The sequence below is a fragment of the Aspergillus foveolatus genome, assembly GCF_047715535.1.
Source record: "Aspergillus foveolatus strain CBS 279.81 unplaced genomic scaffold BDW70scaffold_7, whole genome shotgun sequence".
Lineage (NCBI taxonomy): Eukaryota > Fungi > Ascomycota > Eurotiomycetes > Eurotiales > Aspergillaceae > Aspergillus > Aspergillus foveolatus.
The window spans coordinates 405,728-423,665 of NW_027396071.1; the positions used below are offsets into that span (position 1 = coordinate 405,728).

Consider the following 17,938-nt stretch of genomic DNA (forward strand, 5'->3'; position numbering starts at 1 on the left):
CTGTTCTCTATGTTGACATTTTCGGCCTCTCTGTTCTTCTCTCCCACTCCTCTCCTCACCAGTATTTTATGCCAATATTGGCTACTTGGGTGCATTGTATTTTGGCAGAACTTATTTTGGTTTTTTTTTGCTTTTTCTTTTAGTTTTCTATCCGTGTTTTCGGAGTTGGAGAGTCTTCGTACTTTGCATATGCTAAGGCCCTGTCGCAGCCGAATCGAGGCATGACATGGACTATTTATGAGTCCTACTAAGGAGATTCAAATGGAACATCTTATTCTACGCGAGATAATATGGTACTCGATGTTATTGCGCGAAGATACCACGGAACGAACCCCTCGACTAGAATAAAATAGCCGGCGCAACATGGAAGACGTCCGGCCGACGGCGAAATGGGCGAATCGAATGCTGCGCCCTCTGGCGTCCATTTATCATCGATTAGAAAAGCATCACGAGATCGTTACCAGTGTGTTGACTTCCAAGACAAGGGAGAAGACCGACGCCGCGCCCGATATCGAACAACGGACGCGTCCGCCGATTAGAACGAAGAGTACCGAGAGCGGACTCAATCACTCCGACGATGACGATGAGCTGAACGATCCCGCGTGGATACCAGGAAAATCCATGGACAAAAGGAGGATAAGACATAATTATTCAAGCCGCGGGCGCGGAGCTGGGTTAGGGCCACGGAAACGCAGTCGATTGTTAATACGAAGTCCCGAGGCGCCGAAGACTCTCCCTGGGGCAATAGAGATCGCAACTCCTTTGATCACGGGGAAGCTTCGCGGTAGTCCCCTGACAGAGACTTCACCTTCTCTAAGGATGCAGCTTTTCCAGAACCGTCTATCGGACAGTAGCGTTGGAGGGTCAGCGGAGCATCGGAGGAGTGGAAGGACGCATACAGCAGTTTTTCGGCCATATCAAGGATCCTGGAAGGAAATCTTGGATCAATCCGGTGACCCCGGGCTTGTGGATATTGCACATCTATTGGATCGCATCTTTCTGAAGATTTTGGGGAACACTCGGGTTGCGTTCGACCGCGGAGGAGCTCGATCGTTATTATCAACAGCCGTGCGGCGACTTCCAGATTTCATTGCTGATGAACAGCGTATACAGGATGAACTGGAGGAGGACTGCGATGTAGATATGTGCGACGCCTATTTCACCGAGTTGGAGGCTGCATATGCACCCGGTGGAGATGGGTGGCGACCGCTACGAGAAGCTGTGCGTGCTCAAGGGATCTACTTGGTATCGTGCATGATACAGAACAAATGGATAACGTCACTAGCAGCTTGTCGGTTGCTTGAGGAATGTTTAAAACATCAGGAGCTTGATGCTTTCGAGTCCTTAGAAACAAAACTGCTCGCAACTGTTGATACCTACCAGCACCCCTCAGCATTAGATCCGCCACGACCATCCCGTCAGCGAGACCCTATCCAGTTACTAGGAAGTTATTATCTACGACATCCAGCTCGGCATGCATACGTATTTGAAGAACTTACAAAACTTCTAACCCGTGGGGCAGTTCCGCCAGAGTGGATGGTCACTACGCTATGGAAGAAATGCGTGGATAAAGCGATCAGGTCGGTTTCAAGAGAAGACCGTGGCTACGCAGCTGCGAGGCGATTGATTGAAGCCGTGATTCTCTCATCTGCCGGAATCTCATCAGCGAGCCCAAATATGTCTCCCCTGACAAACCACCGTGGGCAAGCACTCCGGCCGGTGCGACCTCGAGAAACTCGGGCATCAACGACGACCTCAAATTTGTCGAATGACCGAAGCCTGTGTCCTATTCCAGTCCAAGACGCTCTCAGCAATCTCGTCTCCAGCCTCCTCGCAGCTCTCTGTAGAATATGCATTGCACGGTCTCAAGCGGTAGATGATGTCGAGAGATCCGCGGGGCTGAAAGCGCGAGAGATGGTTGGTGACCTAGCGTTTACCGTTCAGCGAGCAGTTGGGAATGAGCCAATCCTCGAGTTGGAGCAAGCTGCATTCCGTCCTCTGCGGCGCGGCTATGTCCTGTTGGCAGATTGCACTCTCCAGTGCGGCCAGAGCGGAACGCCAGAAGTCATCTACCAATGCGACCCCGGTTCAAGGCGCAATATCGAATCATTCTTCAAGGCATCAGCTTCCCGACAAGATGTAGTCAGAGAACTTGCAAGATTTGTATCGCAGGTGTTTCACCACTTTGGCCACACGCAGGATCAGGGCCTTGTTCGTACGCCATACCAAATCCGAGTCCGGGTCTCGCAGCTTGCTCAGTTGACCAGCACTACAGGGGTCGCTTTGTTGCTAGGCAAAGTCGCTGCAGAGACCGCGATGGAGCTCGCGGAGAAGACCCTTGACACAGATGATCACACCTGGGCCGTCGAACTTCAAGAGACCGTCGCTTTATCTCAACAAGGCGAAGCCTCTCAACAGTTGCCCTCTAACTCCCACCCAATCACTAGTCTATATCGGTGGGAGGATACCATTGGCGAGTGGGTGGCAAGGACGCCGGCGGCCAGGCTCCGCGCCGTCACTACTGCGGTAGCGGCGAAAGCTCAACTCAAGAAACACCGGCGCCCAAGAATGGTTGCTTGTTCAACGAGCAGTTCATCTGCGAGCTCGATTTGTTCAGAAGAAAGCGTTTCAAGTGTTACATCGTCTGCGCCGTCGCCTGAACCGCAGGCACCTATTACCGCTTATGCCGAGAAGCCACAGGCGAGAAGGAGAGGGCGGCCTCGGATCGCATCACGCACGGCAAGTACCTCCTGCGCGAGTTCAACGTGTTCGGAGGAGGGCGTCTCAACTGAGATATCGTCCTTGTCCTTCGAAAAACCACAGGTACTCATCACCGGACAAAGGAGAAAAAGAGGGCGGCCGCGGCTTATTGCGAGCCCGGCGAATAGTTTACCTGCGAAATCGTGCCTGGAAGACACCTCTAGTGTTGCGTCATCGCCGGCATTCTTCTCGAGAAAGCGGCCATGTGTGGTTCGAGATTCCAGCCCCCGGCCGTTCAAGAAAACCTACCACACGCGGTCATCGGAGCGAGTGGTCAGTAAAGGCGATAATCCAACCAACGATCCCGGCTGTTCTTCATATCAGCCTTCATCTGGAGCAACGCATGTTCCAGCAGCCGCCCAGACTAACACTGGACTCAGGAACGTGCTGCAAAAGAATCCGGTGGGTCAGGGGGATGCCACGGCAACTAACACTCGCGTGGTTCCAGTCCCAACTCTGGAGGTTGTTATTGTCAATAAGAGTCCGTCGTCGAATTGCGCAGCGACATCTAAAAATCCTATGCAGCCAGTTACGCGACGCACCCGTCATTTATCTATTACGCCCAGGATGAGTCCTAGGCTCCCTCGGAGAAGGCAATCAGTTCCAGCGCGAGTTACGCGAAGAAGTCTCGAGACCGTCATCCCAGGTTCGGAAGACGACAGCGACGATGAGCTTAGTTTTCTCTAGGCGCTTGGCCCGTGTTTTCATTTGTTTGCGCTTGGATTTCAGTTAAGTGCTTGGTTTAAGGAGTCTTGGAAGGATTTGGTCTGGTTCTGTGAGATACCCTGGGCATTCATTTATGTTTTCCTGGTTGATTTTGTTTATGTACCATACATAGTCTACGAGTCCCTTATCTGCTGATCCTGTCCAACCGGGGCGATTCTCAACATCAGAGATGATTGCCTCTTGGCTACGGCATTACGCTCCGCTATCCCTTTCCCAATAAAATGTGGCGGCGCAGATGGAACTCGCATGTCACGCGCAGTAGGCTGTTTGAGTCCTCCAGTGCAGTCAACCCGCCACATATTTTTAATCGAAGAATCCTTGGCAGCTCGACTCCCCTGACTGCTGGCGACCCGTACTTAATATATTTCCCGGTCGATATATTAATATGTACTTCTATTGCTGGAGCCCAGTCCCAGTCCGGTGTTGGCAGTAGATGAGCCTGACTGGGCCGGTTGTTTTATGGTAAAACCTTACCCCGTAAAATACAGGACTGGTATCATGCCTATGGTCCATAACACTAACCATCAAGATAGGCCAAAGTGCCAACGTCTAGTGATTTTAGTGATAACAACATCATATGGAGATGTGATTACGACAGTGTGAATAGAAACCTGAAACCTACAAGAATTCAGTCGCAGAACCTGTCAAGTCTTCATCAGCTTCCGGTCAGGCATAGTCTGGGTCGGCCGCCCGGAGTGGCCAGCGACTCCGCAGGCTGTTTCACCCTTTCAGCCACAGTCCACTCAACTCGTCTCTCTTGTCGGCCTAAATTCCGATCGCGGCCATGATTTGTTCCTGGCGCGTTCTCCAGAGTTGATCTGGACGGATTTCCCTACCACTCAGATGTCTCTGGTATTCAGAGTATTCCAGAGTAGATTGCTGGGAAGTCGCACCATGTCGTGGGTCTCCGCGACTGGCGCCTGGACCACTGGACCAGTGGATCGAGTGGTCAAGCAGGGCCCAGTACTCTGTATGGAGAGACGTTGCCGCTGAGACCTCGCTCGGCCACTTTATTATATGCAATCTATCACTGGCAGCTTGCAGCTTGGCTTCTTCGACCTTCTTCTCTTTTTTTTTCTTTTCCTCCTCAGCGCCTGGTTGTCGAGTTCAATTCTCAAGCTTTGAGTGACTGGTTCACTACTGCCCCTTTGCCCACATTCTTTTTGTTGCCCGTCAACGCCGACGATCGCTACTCGGGAGATTCAATAGAGAAAACCTTAGAAAGAGGAGATCGACCAGAAAGAAGAAAGGAGACAAACCTTCAGGTTTACAACTACTCTCGCTCTTTCAGACAATCATTTAGGTCGCTGGATTCTGGGGATTCTGGTCAATAATCTGGGTTTCTTTGTGAACAAACACTCAGCCCACTCACAACCCCATTGTCATCCCTTTCTAGCGTCTCCCGGTCGTTCGCTCTTTTAAGATCGTTGTGACAGCTGCGGTGGTGACAGCGAAACAATTCTGTTGGGTTTGATACGCTCATTGAGGATATTCCGTTGTTCAGAGCTGGTCTCGTCCTCCATATCCTCGTTCTTTGTCGGTCTTTTACTATACAAGCTCGCTTTCTCTATTTCGACTTACAACCATGGCTTCTACACTTTTTTTCATGTCCCTGGTTGGACACTCTTTAGCAGCAGACCTCGAGCGGCGTCATGGCGATGAGAACCCATTCTGGGCAGCTCTCAACGACGACCTCGCCCGGTACTCTTTGCTGGCTCTTGGCTGTTTCGCAGCATGTATGTATATCTGGAAGATGTGGTTCCGCATAGCCGCCCATATGCGGCGGCTGGCAAGTTTCAGCAATGAGCGCCAGAACTACTTTGTACCGGCACACCCAACTCTCGCCAAGATCAAGAAGCATATTGTCTATGCTCCGCTCTTCCGTAACCGGCACAACAGGGAGTTCCAGCTCTCTCGGGCTGTCAACATGGGAACTCTGCCCAGCCGTTTCCACACCTTCATCATTGTCGGCATCATCGCCATGAATATCACCCTCTGCTGCGTCACTGTGCCCTACAAGTCGGAGCCGGACTCTGTGGCGGGCGTCATTCTTAGCCGAACGGGTGTGATGGCGACTGTCAATCTGATTCCGCTCGTTCTCTTGGCCGGCAGAAACAACCCCCTCATCACGCTGCTCCAGGTGCCTTATGACACCTACAACCTGATCCACCGCTGGCTGGCTAGGATCGTGGTTTGTGAGGCTCTTGCCCATACTTTTGCCTGGCTGATCCCCAAGGCTCAATCAAGTACGTCTTAGCTCCAGTGATTCTCCCAGTACATTGCTGATACTTGATAGTGGGCTGGGAGGCGATCACACAGTCCTTTGCTCATAGTACATTCATCCAGAGCGGGTTGATTGTAAGCTGACCCCTCTTTGTCTCTGGAGCCTTATTAACATTCCCAGGGAACCTGTGCTTTTGTTGCGCTCTTGGTGCATTCGCCCTCGGCGGTCCGTCACGCGTTTTATGAAACATTCCTCCATCTCCACATTGCCTTTGCGGTGCTCGCATTTGCTTACCTCTGGATTCACTTGGACGGACGAAATGCGCAGAATTTCCTCCTCGCGGCAATCATCCTCTGGGCGTTGGAAAGATTTGCACGTCTTGTGATCATTGTGTACCGCAATGTCGGAGGGCGTGCTACGACTGCCGTGGTAGAGGCCCTGCCCGGTGACGCCATGAGAATCACCCTTAAGCTGTCGCGCCCATGGGCCTTTGAACCCGGTCAGCATATGTATCTCTACATTCCCGCAATTGGCTGGTGGACGTCCCACCCCTTCTCAATTGGATGGAGTGATGCGGAGGACGTCATGGGCGACGAGAAGAGCCTCCCCGTGAGCAGTCGGGATGTTTATGGCCCTCAAAAGACAACCATCTCCCTGCTCGTTCGCCGCCGGACTGGATTCACCGACAAGCTCTTCCAGCGCGCCGTGAGCGCCGTCGATTGCAAGGTCTCTCTTACAGCTTTTGCAGAGGGTCCGTATGGCAGCATTCACTCCATGGACTCGTACGGGTCGGTTATCCTGTTCGCTGGAGGTGTCGGCATCACGCACTTGGTGCCGTTCTGCCGCCATCTCGTCAAGGGATACGCGGAGGGAACCGTGGCTGCACGCCGCGTCACTCTCGTTTGGATTATCCAGTCGCCTGAGCACCTGGAGTGGATCCGACCCTGGATGACCAGCATTCTGGCCATGAACCGCCGCCGCGAGGTTCTGCGGATCCAGTTGTTCATCACGCGGCCGCGCAATACTAAGGAAATCCAGAGCCCCAGTTCCACCGTGCAGATGTTCCCGGGACGACCGAACATCGACACACTTATTGGGATGGAGGTTGAGAATCAGATCGGGGCTATGGGCGTGCTGGTCTGCGGTAATGGCAGTCTGAGTGACGATGTCCGCCGTGCCTGCCGGACTCGACAGGATCGGACGCAAATTGATTTCGTCGAGGAGAGCTTCACGTGGTAGTCTGCTTAACCAAGCCTAAGGGGTGAGAGCGGTTGATATAAAGAATCTTACGGATGGCCAGAATATGAGACCTTCCGATCAAGCGATCAAGCTTTTCGGGTTGCTAGTGAAAATGCTGGTTTCTCAGGCGCTTGGGGTTCATCTAGCAGACAGCTTGGGTAGATTAGTGTCGACACATAACACTTTCATTGTAGATATTTCAATTCTAGCCTTGTCATGGCTTCTGTCTCACTTTACTCCACTTTCTGCAGCGCACCGCAACTAGATGATTCCACGTAAGGCCGCGGGCACAGAGTAAAGAGCCCTATGGAAGGCTGGAGCTCTGAGCAAGACGGCGTTGATCGATTGAATAGAGCGGACGAAAGACTGCCAAAGATGACAATATTTGTTACCCGCTGTTAGAAAAGCCCTTATGTAGATTATTCGTCAATTATTAATCGCTAGCGGTCAATACCAGCGTTAGTCGATGAGTACGAAGCTCACCACCGAAGCTTAGAAATCAGCTCTTGTGGGGCTGCGGAGGTCGAGGGACCGCTGGCATCATCGCATCCCATCCGTACAGAGTACAAATGCCGGATCTCCGGCCAGTCAGAAAGACTTGCACCACCTTCATTAATAATAGAGTATTGGATTTGTCTAGATAATGAGCGGGGTAACACCTGCTCTTAGGCTATGTAAAGGCTGCTTCTCCCAGTCCAACTTCAATTTCAATTTCCGCAGTTCTTTTAAACATTTTCAACTATTACACTCAGCTTCGTCTCGTCCCTACAATCGGCTCTTTTCTACTACTCCACCCATCATGTCTAGGCCTGATATCACGCTGTACACAGCCCAGACCCCCAATGGGATTAAAATCTCCATTGCTTTGGAGGAATTGGGGTATGCCAACTTACTGTTGTATCTATAGCCAACGTTAACTTGCTACAGCCTCCCCTACAAAGTCGAGAAGATCGACATCAGCAAGAACGTCCAGAAGGAGCCGTATGCCTCTCTTCCTATCTACACATACCTCAGAACTAAATTGCAACAGCTGGTTCCTCGAAATAAACCCCAACGGCCGCATTCCCGCCCTGACGGACACCTTTACCGACGGGCAGAAAATCCACCTTTTCGAGTCCGGTAGCATCCTTACCTACCTCGCCGAGCAATATGATAAAGACTACAAGATCTCCTACCCCCGTGGCACCCGGGAGTACTACGAAACAATCAGCTGGCTGTATTTCCAGAACGCCGGCGTAGGACCTATGCAAGGGCAGGCGAACCACTTCTCGCGGTACGCGCCGGAGCGCATTGAGTACGGGGTGAACCGATACGTGAACGAGACCAGACGCCTGTACGGCGTACTCGATAAGCATTTAGCAAATTCAAAATCAGGGTACCTTGTCGGCGACCATATCACTATCGCGGACATCTCGCACTGGGGTTGGGTTGCTGCTGCGGGGTGGGCGGGGGTTGATATCGACGAATTCCCGCATCTTAAGGCTTGGGAGGAGAGATTGGCTGCTAGGGAGGGCGTTGAGAAGGGAAGGCATGTGCCTAGTCCGCATACAATCAAGGAGTTGTTGAAGGATAAGACGAAGGCAGAGGAGGCGGCGGCGCAGGCGAGGGCATGGGTGCAGGAGGGGATGAAGAATGATGCGGCGAAATAGTTGGTGTGCCATATATATGCTTGATTCTGGGCCTGGATGCTGATGGTCAACCAAATTGTAGTCAGTTAAGCTCGAAATTCTAAGCAGATATCAAGATATTTTGGACATTTTGTAGATTAATCCTACATAATCCTCCACTCAATCACCGCCTTATCGCTTCCTGTAGTCTGCCCGAGCATACATGCTGACTCAGACAGTCCTCGTCAATCCATGTCACGTGATCGTGTCTTGCCACTTCCGACGACCTTTCTCTTGACTTACCTTCACTTTTTGTCTACAATTATCAAACGGGTTCAGTTTCAGTATTCACCCAGACAAAGGAAGATGTCGTGGCGCAATCAAGGCATCACGGGATCCAACAATATCCCCCTGGGCAAGAGGCGGTTTGGTGGTGAGGAGGAAGACAGTCACACCGCGACACCTGCCTCCGCTCCCGGGGACCAGCGTGGTAGAAGTCCTGTTCGAGGTATCGGCCCCCTTTACTCCCTCACAATTTTGAGCCGCTTTAACAATCATTTTCGCAGCTGATCCTCCAGCGGACGGTGTGAAGCGACGCAAGAAGCGTAACCGCTGGGGTGATGCTCAGGAGAACAAGGCCGCTGGTCTGATGGGCTTGCCCACCATGATCATGGCCAACTTCACCACTGAGCAGCTTGAGGCGTACACTCTTCACCTGCGCATTGAGGAGATCAGCCAGAAGCTGAGGATCAACGATGTAGTCCCCGCGGATGGCGACAGGTCAGTTTTTCTCTATAACATTGTTATACTGATACTGATTTTGATTTGATAGGTCCCCGTCTCCCCCACCGCAGTACGATAACTTTGGAAGACGTGTAAACACTAGGGAATACCGCTACCGCAAGCGCCTCGAGGATGAGCGTCATAAACTCGTGGAAAAGGCGATCAAGACCATTCCTAACTATCACCCGCCCTCTGACTACAGGCGCCCTACTAAGACCCAGGAGAAGGTCTATGTGCCAGTCAATGACTATCCAGAGATTAACTTCAGTATGATAACTAACCCTCTAACTCCTAACCGTTTTGCACCCACTCTCTGCTCGAGTCGGGCTCACGATCAAGACATCGCTGCTCTTCAGCGGTGCTTTTTCGGCTCGCTTCTTGCTAACCCTTGCTTTGCTGCTTAATGTTGCTCTCATCATCAAAATACAGAAAACAAACCGAACTAACACTTAGCTCTTGCTACCTTTTGCAGTTGGCTTACTCATAGGTCCTCGTGGAAACACTTTGAAGAAGATGGAGACCGAGTCCGGTGCAAAAATCGCTATCCGTGGCAAAGGCTCCGTCAAGGAAGGAAAAGGCCGATCTGACGCTGCTCACGCTAGCAACCAGGAAGAAGACCTTCATTGTTTGATTATGGCAGACACCGAAGAGAAGGTCAACAAAGCAAAAAAGCTGGTGCACAATGTTATCGAGACGGTAAGCATCCTCATGCTATGCTGGATGATATATCTAACCATAAGCAGGCTGCCTCTATTCCTGAAGGACAAAACGAGCTCAAGAGGAACCAACTTCGAGAGCTGGCTGCGCTTAACGGTACACTTCGTGACGATGAAAATCAGGCTTGCCAGAACTGTGAGCACAACCTTCATTTTTCTTAAATGTTTGCTAATTTAAATAGGCGGTCAAATCGGCCATCGCAAATACGACTGTCCTGAACAGCGTAATTTCACCGCCAACATTATCTGTCGTGTCTGTGGCAATGCTGGGCACATGGCTCGTGACTGTCCTGACCGCCAGAGGGGCAGCGATTGGCGCAACGCTGGAGGTTTCAATCCGGGCCGCCGAGCCATCGGCGGTGGTGATGCTGTCGACCGAGAGATGGAGGTAAGTTTACTCGCATACTTTCCGTTGGATTCTTATTAAGGTCTTCTAGCAACTTATGCAAGAATTGTCCGGCGGCGCTCCTGGTCCGGATGGCCAACCAGTTCGTCGTATCGAGGCTGGTCCTGACGGTTACGACGACCGCGATTACAAGCCCTGGCAACGCGCTCCCCCTCCGAGCGACGTGGCTCCCTGGCAGCAACGGGGTGGCCGTGACAACCGCCGTGACGATTACGGATCCCGCGACAATGGCGGTGCTGCGCCATGGGCCACTCAGGGCCGTGGTGGCAACGACTATGGTTATGGTGCTGGCGCTTATGGCGCTCCCCCAGGAGCTGGGACAGCTGCTCCTTGGCAACAGGCGGCTCCCCCTCCACCTGGACAGGCTGCTTATGGATATGGCTATCCTGCGTATCCTCCGCCTGCTCCTGGTATGGGCGCTCCTCCTGCTCCTCCTGGCCTGGGTGCTCCTCCTCCCCCACCCGGCATGTCTTCGATGTACTACGGCGCCAGTGGCAGTCCACCGCCGCCTCCTCCTGGCGAGGGACCACCCCCTCCGCCTCCAAGCGACCAGCCTCCGCCTCCCCCACCACCTGCTTGAACAAAAATGTTTCGCTATGCTGGTAGTTAATTTTGGTTGCTGCAAAACGGTGAGGGAGCAGGGTCTAGTCCAAAAGGGAAGGCTAAAATTTCTTTTCTTTTATCAGGAGGCTTCTTCTCCTTTAGTCTAATCCGGTATCTTTATGGCTTGTGTTTTACTAACATTTAGTACTAACCGAATCAAATTGGTTTCCGTGATTACGTTTCGTTTTCGATATGTCCTAGTAGATGAACTGCAGTATCCTCTTGGCCCTCGCCAATGCAGCTGATATTATCAGCATGCCCAGGTTTTGCTTGTCTGACATACCGAATAGTAAATGCCTCAATTCTCACACGCCGCAGGGAATAATCGGCGTGTGTCTTCATTGTCCATTAAGATTCGAGCAATCCAAATAATGACGCCAGCCAGTAGTCAATCCCGTCTGTGACGGTGGAGCATAACTATGCCTCAGGCCTCCATCATACTTCCTACTTGCGTTCTCCATATTCCTTCTCCCCGTTCAGTCCCCTGCAGTGGAGGAGTTCTTTGTTTTTTTATGTACTAGTTGTCTTATGCCTTATTTAATGGGCCCTCTGTTTCTTCCCCCCCCCCCAACTCCTTAGACCCTTGTTTTGCTCAGCAATTAGTGCTCCTGTCGAGCACTCCTCGGTTATCCATTCCATCATAACTCCGCAAATCAATCTAGAACCCGCACATACTACAAATACTGAGTTACACATCCAACCACAGCTGTACTCTGTACAACCCGAACTACCGCAGCGTCAACATGGAACCACCAAGCAGGACATCCTCGTCCCACGGCTCTCTACACTTTCCAGGGACCAATTTCCACTCTTCGTCCTCTCCACCGGCATCTTCGCACTCCAATTCCCAGCGGCGATCCTGGCGGTCGCCGTCGAAACTCTTCTCTCAGTCTCGCCGGTCGTCGGGCTCTGCGGGTACAGGAACTGGGACTGGGAGTGCGCGTAATGAGGCTGAAAGCTTCGCTCATGTCGCTGTAGGACAGACTCCACGCGCGCATGAGCATGAAAGTTCCAACCCAGAGCCAAAGTGGTGGCGGATTCGACTCTTCCGCGGCATGATTGATGATGTGAAGCGCAGGGCTCCGTATTATTGGAGTGATTGGGCTGATGCGTGGGACTATCGCGTCGTTCCTGCTACTGTTTATATGTATTTTGCTAAGTAAGCCCGGTTACCTGCCCATCGCCCATCCTAGACAAAGAAAGTGCTGATTGGTACAGTATCCTGCCGGCTCTGGCGTTTTCACTTGATATGTTTGAGAAGACGCATCAGAGTTATGGTGTCAATGAGGTTCTTCTCGCTTCAGTCTTGGGCTCCTTTGTCTTTTCGCTTTTTGCGGCTCAACCTTTGGTTATTGTTGGGGTTACTGGTGAGTCTACTAGACGTACTCATGAGGGTCGTCGCTAATACCCTTAGGTCCAATTACTGTCTTCAATTATACTGTCTATGACATTATCGCGCCTCGTGGGACTCCGTACATGGAATTCATGTGCTGGATTGGGATGTAAGTTACCTCCATTGTTATCTTCAAGCTTGTATATTGAGATCTCAGATGGTCGCTTATTATGCATTGGATACTCGCTATAACGAATGCCTGCAACGCCTTGACATATGTGACTCGCTTCTCGTGTGACATCTTTGGATTCTACGTTGCGTTCATCTACCTCCAGAAAGGGATCCAGGTCCTCACGAGGCAGTGGGGATTCGCCGGGGAGGCGTCCGCGTATCTAAGCATCGTGGTGGCTCTGCTGGTTCTCATGGCCGCGTGGATCTGTGGAGAGCTCGGTGACAGCAGCCTGTTCCAGAGATATGTTCGGAAGTTCTTGGAGGACTATGGCACGCCGTTGACCATTGTTTTTTTTACCGGCTTTGTCCATATCGGCCAAATGAGGAACGTCGAGGTTGCGACTCTGCCTACCTCCAAGGCATTCTTCCCCACAGCTGATCGTGGCTGGTTGGTACATTTCTGGAATTTGGATGTCGCGGATATCTTCCTTGCCATTCCATTTGCCTTACTTCTCACTATTCTCTTCTACTTTGATCATAATGGTAAGTCTACTTGCTCCTTTTCAAAGAATCAAGCTAACCAGCACAGTATCATCACTTATCGCGCAGGGAACAGAATTCCCTCTCCGAAAACCAGCAGGCTTTCATTGGGATCTCTGGCTGCTAGGACTGACCACGTTCATCGCAGGAATCCTAGGCATCCCATTCCCAAACGGCCTTATCCCACAAGCACCGTTCCACACCGCCGCCCTCTGCGTCACGCGCAACGTAGCAGACGAAGAAGACACGAATAAGGGCAAAACTATCCGCGTCACCGACCACGTTGTTGAGCAACGAGTCAGCAACCTCGCGCAAGGCCTCCTAACGCTAGGCACCATGACTGGTCCGCTTTTGATAGTCCTTCATCTTATCCCCCAAGGCGTCATGGCCGGTCTCTTCTTCGTCATGGGCGTCCAAGCCCTCCAAGCCAATGGCATCACACAGAAACTCATCTTCCTCGCACAAGACCGCGATCTCACACCGCGGTCTGACCCACTCAAAGGCCTTGAACGCCGCCGCGCCATCTGGGCCTTTGTCATTCTCGAACTCATTGGTTTCGGCGGAACATTTGCGATCACGCAGACGATTGCTGCTATTGGGTTTCCTGTTATCATTTTGGTCTTGATTCCTGTTCGCTCGTTTTTGTTACCGCGGTGGTTCACGCAGGAAGAGCTCTCGGCTTTGGATGGGCCCGCAGCCAGTCCGTTTACTATGGAGAGTGTGGGTGGCGTTTATGGGCATACTCCTTCCGCGGAGGAGATAACTCAGAATTCCCGGGGTGAAGGGGTTCTGCTCCCTGAAGGGCATGGATTGACGCATACAGGCGCGGAAAATGATATTGAGATGGGCGTTTATGAGCACCAGGCGAGGCAAAGGAAGAACATGGGGAATCAGAGCCAAAACTAATCAACATCTGGCCGATACACATTCCGCAATTGGGATTGTGAATATATAGCATATACTAACAACTATAGTCGTGTGAAACCCGTACTAGATAATTCTGATATGCATAGGCCTGCCAATGAATTATGCTTGCATAGATAAGAAAAGTCACGTGTAGATATCTACTGCGGTCAATTGTCAACTTTTTTCTGCCGGTGAATTTGGAAACATCCAGCAAAATAGCCAAGTCAACATGGCGCCCACGTCTTCTCCAGAGTCCATATCACGAGAATCTTCAGTATCATCCGATGCTTCCGCCGACAGAAGTACCTCGCTCGATCAGATGCGCGCGCCCAAGCGCCGCCGCCTCTCCGAGTCCTCGACAGACTCCTACACCGCAGCACCACCACTTCCCACGCTCTCACGAATTAAGAAAAAGTCCTCATCAACGAATGCCACCTCAAGTGGGAAAGACGACGAGAACCCCGTCCTGATCAAGGATGCGCTTGAAATTGGACTTAATGCTGAAGAGAACTCATTCAAGGCCCTCAATGTGGCGCCGTGGTTGGTTGGCTCTTTGACCACCATGGCGGTGCGCAAGCCGACCGCTATTCAGCGGGCTTGTATTCCGGAGATTTTGAAGGGGAGGGACTGTATTGGTGGGAGTCGAACAGGTTCTGGAAAGACGATTGCTTTCTCGGTGCCGATTTTGCAGAAGTGGGCAGAAGATCCTTTTGGGATTTTTGCGGTGATTTTGACGCCGACTCGGTATGTTTTACTTCCTTTCACGCCAACCGGGACAAGAAACTAATTGTGTAGTGAACTTGCGCTGCAAATCTTCGAACAGATCAAGGCGATCTCCGCCCCTCAGAGCATGAAACCGGTCCTTATCACCGGCGGCACAGACATGCGCTCGCAAGCCATCGAGCTCGCAGGCCGACCCCACGTCGTCGTTGCCACGCCCGGTCGTCTAGCAGACCACATCAACACTTCAGGTACCGACACAGTCACGGGCCTCAAGCGCGTCCGTACGGTCGTCCTTGACGAAGCAGACCGCCTCCTTTCCCCGGGGCCAGGAAGCATGCTCCCAGATGTCGAAACCTGTCTCTCCTTCCTCCCGCCCCCCTCACAACGCCAAACCCTTCTCTTTACCGCAACGCTCACTCCTGAAGTCCGCGCTCTGAAATCAATGCCGCAAACCCCCGGAAAACCCCCCATCTTCGTCACCGAGATCTCCACCGAAGCTAAAGATACCGTCCCCCCCACGCTGAAAACAACATACGTCCAAGTCCCGCTTACCCACCGCGAAGCCTTCCTACATGTCCTTCTCTCCACCGAATCAAATGCTTCCAAATCCGCTATTGTCTTCACAAACACTACCAAATCAGCGGACCTCCTCGAGCGCCTCCTCCGCTCACTAGGCCACAGAGTCACCTCTCTACACTCCCTCCTTCCGCAATCTGAACGTAACTCCAACCTTGCGCGCTTCCGCGCCAGCGCGGCTCGAGTCCTCGTCGCTACAGACGTTGCATCTCGAGGTCTCGATATTCCCTCCGTCAGTTTGGTTGTTAATTTCGAGGTCCCTCGGAACCCGGACGACTATGTGCATCGTGTTGGACGAACGGCGCGTGCTGGGCGGACTGGTGAGGCGGTGACGCTTGTCGGGCAGCGCGATGTGCAGCTCGTGCTTGCGATCGAGGAGCGTATTGGCAGAAAAATGGTAGAGTATGAAGAGGAAGGGGTCAATCTCGAAGCTAGGGTTGCCAAGGGTTCGCTGCTGAAGGAGGTCGGGGCGGCGAAGAGGGAGGCTATGGTTGAGATTGATGAGGGGAGGGATGTGCTTGGGAGAAAGAGGAATAAGCTGAAGAAAGTTAGGTAGTTTCTTGGGATTCTCCATTGTTGTAAGGTAGACAGCGAATTATACGTTTTATACCTATACTCAATCGACTGTACCATTCATTGCGGACATGCCAACTATACCAAGATCATCCAATGTAGCGCCAATGTCACTGGCTCAACATACGCACTCCGAAACACCAAGATCCATCCCAACGCTCACATCTAGATTACATGTACTCATACGCTCGCACCCGCGGTCTGCTCATGCCCTTGCCCATGCCCCGTGGTGGGGGTCCCCATCAGCTTGAGCAATCCATCCACCGCATCGCCATCACCACGCCCCTGCCCTCTCACCGACGAAGAAGGTGACGTCGCCACAGTCGCCTCGCGCTCAAGTGGCCGATCATCATCGAATTGGCCTGCCTGTGCAGTCGAATTGTACGTAGGGCTGCTTAGAACCATTTGCGTTGGCGAGGGCGCCCTGTTCTCGTTCCCATTCATTTGCATATCTGTACGCTGAACGGTTTTGTTCTGCGTGGGTGTCGTTTCCTCATCGTCTTCGTTGGGTATCTGGATGATCTCTCTTTGTTCCTGCCCTTCTCTCTGCACCTGTGCTCGTGGTGTGGATAGCACTAGCTCGTCGCCATTGTCATCTTTATCTTCTTTAGCTTGTGCTCTCGTTCCGGTCCCTTCCGTCCTGTACTTCTGCTCTAGATGTTGTTGCAGACCAACTCCGCCGGCTGGTTTAGTGGCTGGCGCTGAGAGTCGAGGGCATTTCCGACTATGTTCTTCGAGCTCTGATAGGCGGCGATCAAATTGGGGATCTCGAACGCGCCGCATGGCGTTTTGAAGTCTGCTGCGGAGGAGGGATGCTTTCTAGTACTCGTTAGTATTAGCCGTTGTAGATAGAGGGTTTGCACGTACCTCTTGTATGAATTGCTTTCGCGTTTCAGGGTCCGACGGAACGGCCCTCGATGTTGCGATGTCTCCTTGTTCCCCTTCCTGCTGCCTTGTCTGTTCAGAGACATCTATGTTCATCGCGTCGGATCCATGGCCTATACCAACGCGCTGTTCACTACCAGACTCTGGCAGTTGAGAGCCCGCGTCTTCCGCGTCCACCTGAGTAATAGAGCGTTTCTGGGAAACGAACGAAGGCGCAAATAGAGGTGACGGCAGGAGTTTCTTGGCTGAAGGAGACGGGGCGTTAAAGAGCGTTCGTTTGGCTGGTGAGCGTGCGGGCGAGAGACACGCGTTGGCGTTCTTCTCGCTGAGTATCCGCCGGCCTTCTTTGACGGGACTCTGGTGAAGGGATGGTTGATACATTACGAATGTATCCTTATGAGGAAAATGCAAAATGATCGAGGGTAACCAGGATCAATGTGAGGAGGCGCGTGAAGTATTTCCGGAAGGACAGCGGCAGAAACTCGCGCAGCAATTTTGGACTGGAAAATGAATGAGAAGAGATTTAAAAGGGTATAGAGAGATTGCACGGTTGGAGAAAGAGATCCGTGCGGCAGCTGAAGGGGAATCGAGGTGGTGAGGGAAGAGATGAGGTTGACGCGTGGTGGAAAGACCGCGGAGTGATTTGAAGCCATCCAGATACAGACAGTGGATGCGGAATAGCGTGTTCTCCCACGCGTCTGCCACGCTCCACACTCAACGTCTATTGAGACTGAGCAAGGGCTCGAAAGGAAGATGGAAGTGTTCGTCTTCCTGAGCTTATCATCTAGGAGCCTATCGAATAACTCCTTTGGTTTTTATAGCGCGACTATACACGCGTTTGGGATCTATATATTTAGGCCCAGTAGCACGTGCCGGTAGATAGGCTCTGTACCTATATCAATGCTGGGAGGCATTGAGCATACATCTAGAAACAAAGTAACATAAGAAACCTTCTTAGTGGTTCTCATTCTATCCCTAGCCTACTCTCCCCGCTTTCCCCACATCTTCCTAGATCTATACATGGTTGGGGCATTTTCTGTATCGTCAGTGCTTAGTGCTTGTATACTCCGCTTGGAGTACGAAGGAAGCATGGCTCGTAACCTAAGTCAACGGTCGCATGACATCATTTCCACGAGGCATGGAGTTTAGTGGTTTATTAGTGGTTTA

At 52.0% G+C, this 17,938-nt stretch overlaps 7 protein-coding genes across 7 annotated transcripts; 6 read left to right on the plus strand and 1 right to left on the minus strand.

Moving 5' to 3' along the window:
- Window positions 1-333: 333 nt before the first annotated feature.
- BDW70DRAFT_171270 (uncharacterized protein) lies at window positions 334-3,629 on the plus strand. Its single transcript, XM_073743175.1, has one exon. The coding sequence runs from the start codon at window positions 364-366 to the stop codon at window positions 3,445-3,447; it is 3,084 nt and encodes a 1,027-aa protein (XP_073599195.1). The 5' UTR covers window positions 334-363; the 3' UTR covers window positions 3,448-3,629.
- A 1,146-nt stretch (window positions 3,630-4,775) lies between these two features.
- On the plus strand, window positions 4,776-7,080 carry BDW70DRAFT_109522 (ferric reductase family protein). The gene is made up of 3 exons (XM_073734502.1): window positions 4,776-5,732; window positions 5,783-5,844; window positions 5,891-7,080. The coding sequence occupies exons 1-3, from the start codon at window positions 5,072-5,074 to the stop codon at window positions 6,947-6,949; spliced, it is 1,782 nt and encodes a 593-aa protein (XP_073599196.1). The 5' UTR covers window positions 4,776-5,071; the 3' UTR covers window positions 6,950-7,080.
- A 466-nt stretch (window positions 7,081-7,546) lies between these two features.
- Window positions 7,547-8,693, plus strand: BDW70DRAFT_129942 (glutathione S-transferase family protein). Its single transcript, XM_073735716.1, has 3 exons — window positions 7,547-7,828; window positions 7,877-7,930; window positions 7,980-8,693. Exons 1-3 carry the CDS (start codon window positions 7,593-7,595, stop codon window positions 8,596-8,598), a joined length of 909 nt encoding a protein of 302 aa, XP_073599197.1. The 5' UTR covers window positions 7,547-7,592; the 3' UTR covers window positions 8,599-8,693.
- A 196-nt stretch (window positions 8,694-8,889) lies between these two features.
- Window positions 8,890-10,031, plus strand: bbp (putative zinc knuckle transcription factor/splicing factor MSL5/ZFM1). Its single transcript, XM_073734503.1, has 3 exons — window positions 8,890-9,064; window positions 9,123-9,336; window positions 9,389-10,031. Exons 1-3 carry the CDS (start codon window positions 8,923-8,925, stop codon window positions 9,741-9,743), a joined length of 711 nt encoding a protein of 236 aa, XP_073599198.1. The 5' UTR covers window positions 8,890-8,922; the 3' UTR covers window positions 9,744-10,031.
- Window positions 10,032-11,671: 1,640 nt separating this feature from the next.
- BDW70DRAFT_171272 (anion exchange family protein) lies at window positions 11,672-14,014 on the plus strand (the record flags this gene model as incomplete). Its single annotated transcript, XM_073743176.1, has 5 exons — window positions 11,672-12,223; window positions 12,283-12,431; window positions 12,479-12,566; window positions 12,615-13,111; window positions 13,158-14,014. The coding sequence occupies exons 1-5, from the start codon at window positions 11,808-11,810 to the stop codon at window positions 14,012-14,014; spliced, it is 2,007 nt and encodes a 668-aa protein (XP_073599199.1). The 5' UTR covers window positions 11,672-11,807.
- A 228-nt stretch (window positions 14,015-14,242) lies between these two features.
- Window positions 14,243-15,869, plus strand: dbp8 (ATP-dependent RNA helicase DBP8; the record flags this gene model as incomplete). Its single annotated transcript, XM_073743177.1, has 2 exons — window positions 14,243-14,758; window positions 14,810-15,869. Coding segments are annotated over 2 exons (1,576 nt in total), but the record flags the coding sequence as incomplete, so codon positions are not given.
- Window positions 15,870-15,981: 112 nt separating this feature from the next.
- Window positions 15,982-17,375, minus strand: BDW70DRAFT_109564 (uncharacterized protein). Its single transcript, XM_073734504.1, has 2 exons — window positions 16,754-17,375; window positions 15,982-16,705 (listed from the first exon to the last, which is right to left on the minus strand). Exons 1-2 carry the CDS (start codon window positions 17,150-17,152, stop codon window positions 16,067-16,069), a joined length of 1,038 nt encoding a protein of 345 aa, XP_073599201.1. The 5' UTR covers window positions 17,153-17,375; the 3' UTR covers window positions 15,982-16,066.
- Between the last annotated feature and the right edge of the window lie 563 nt (window positions 17,376-17,938).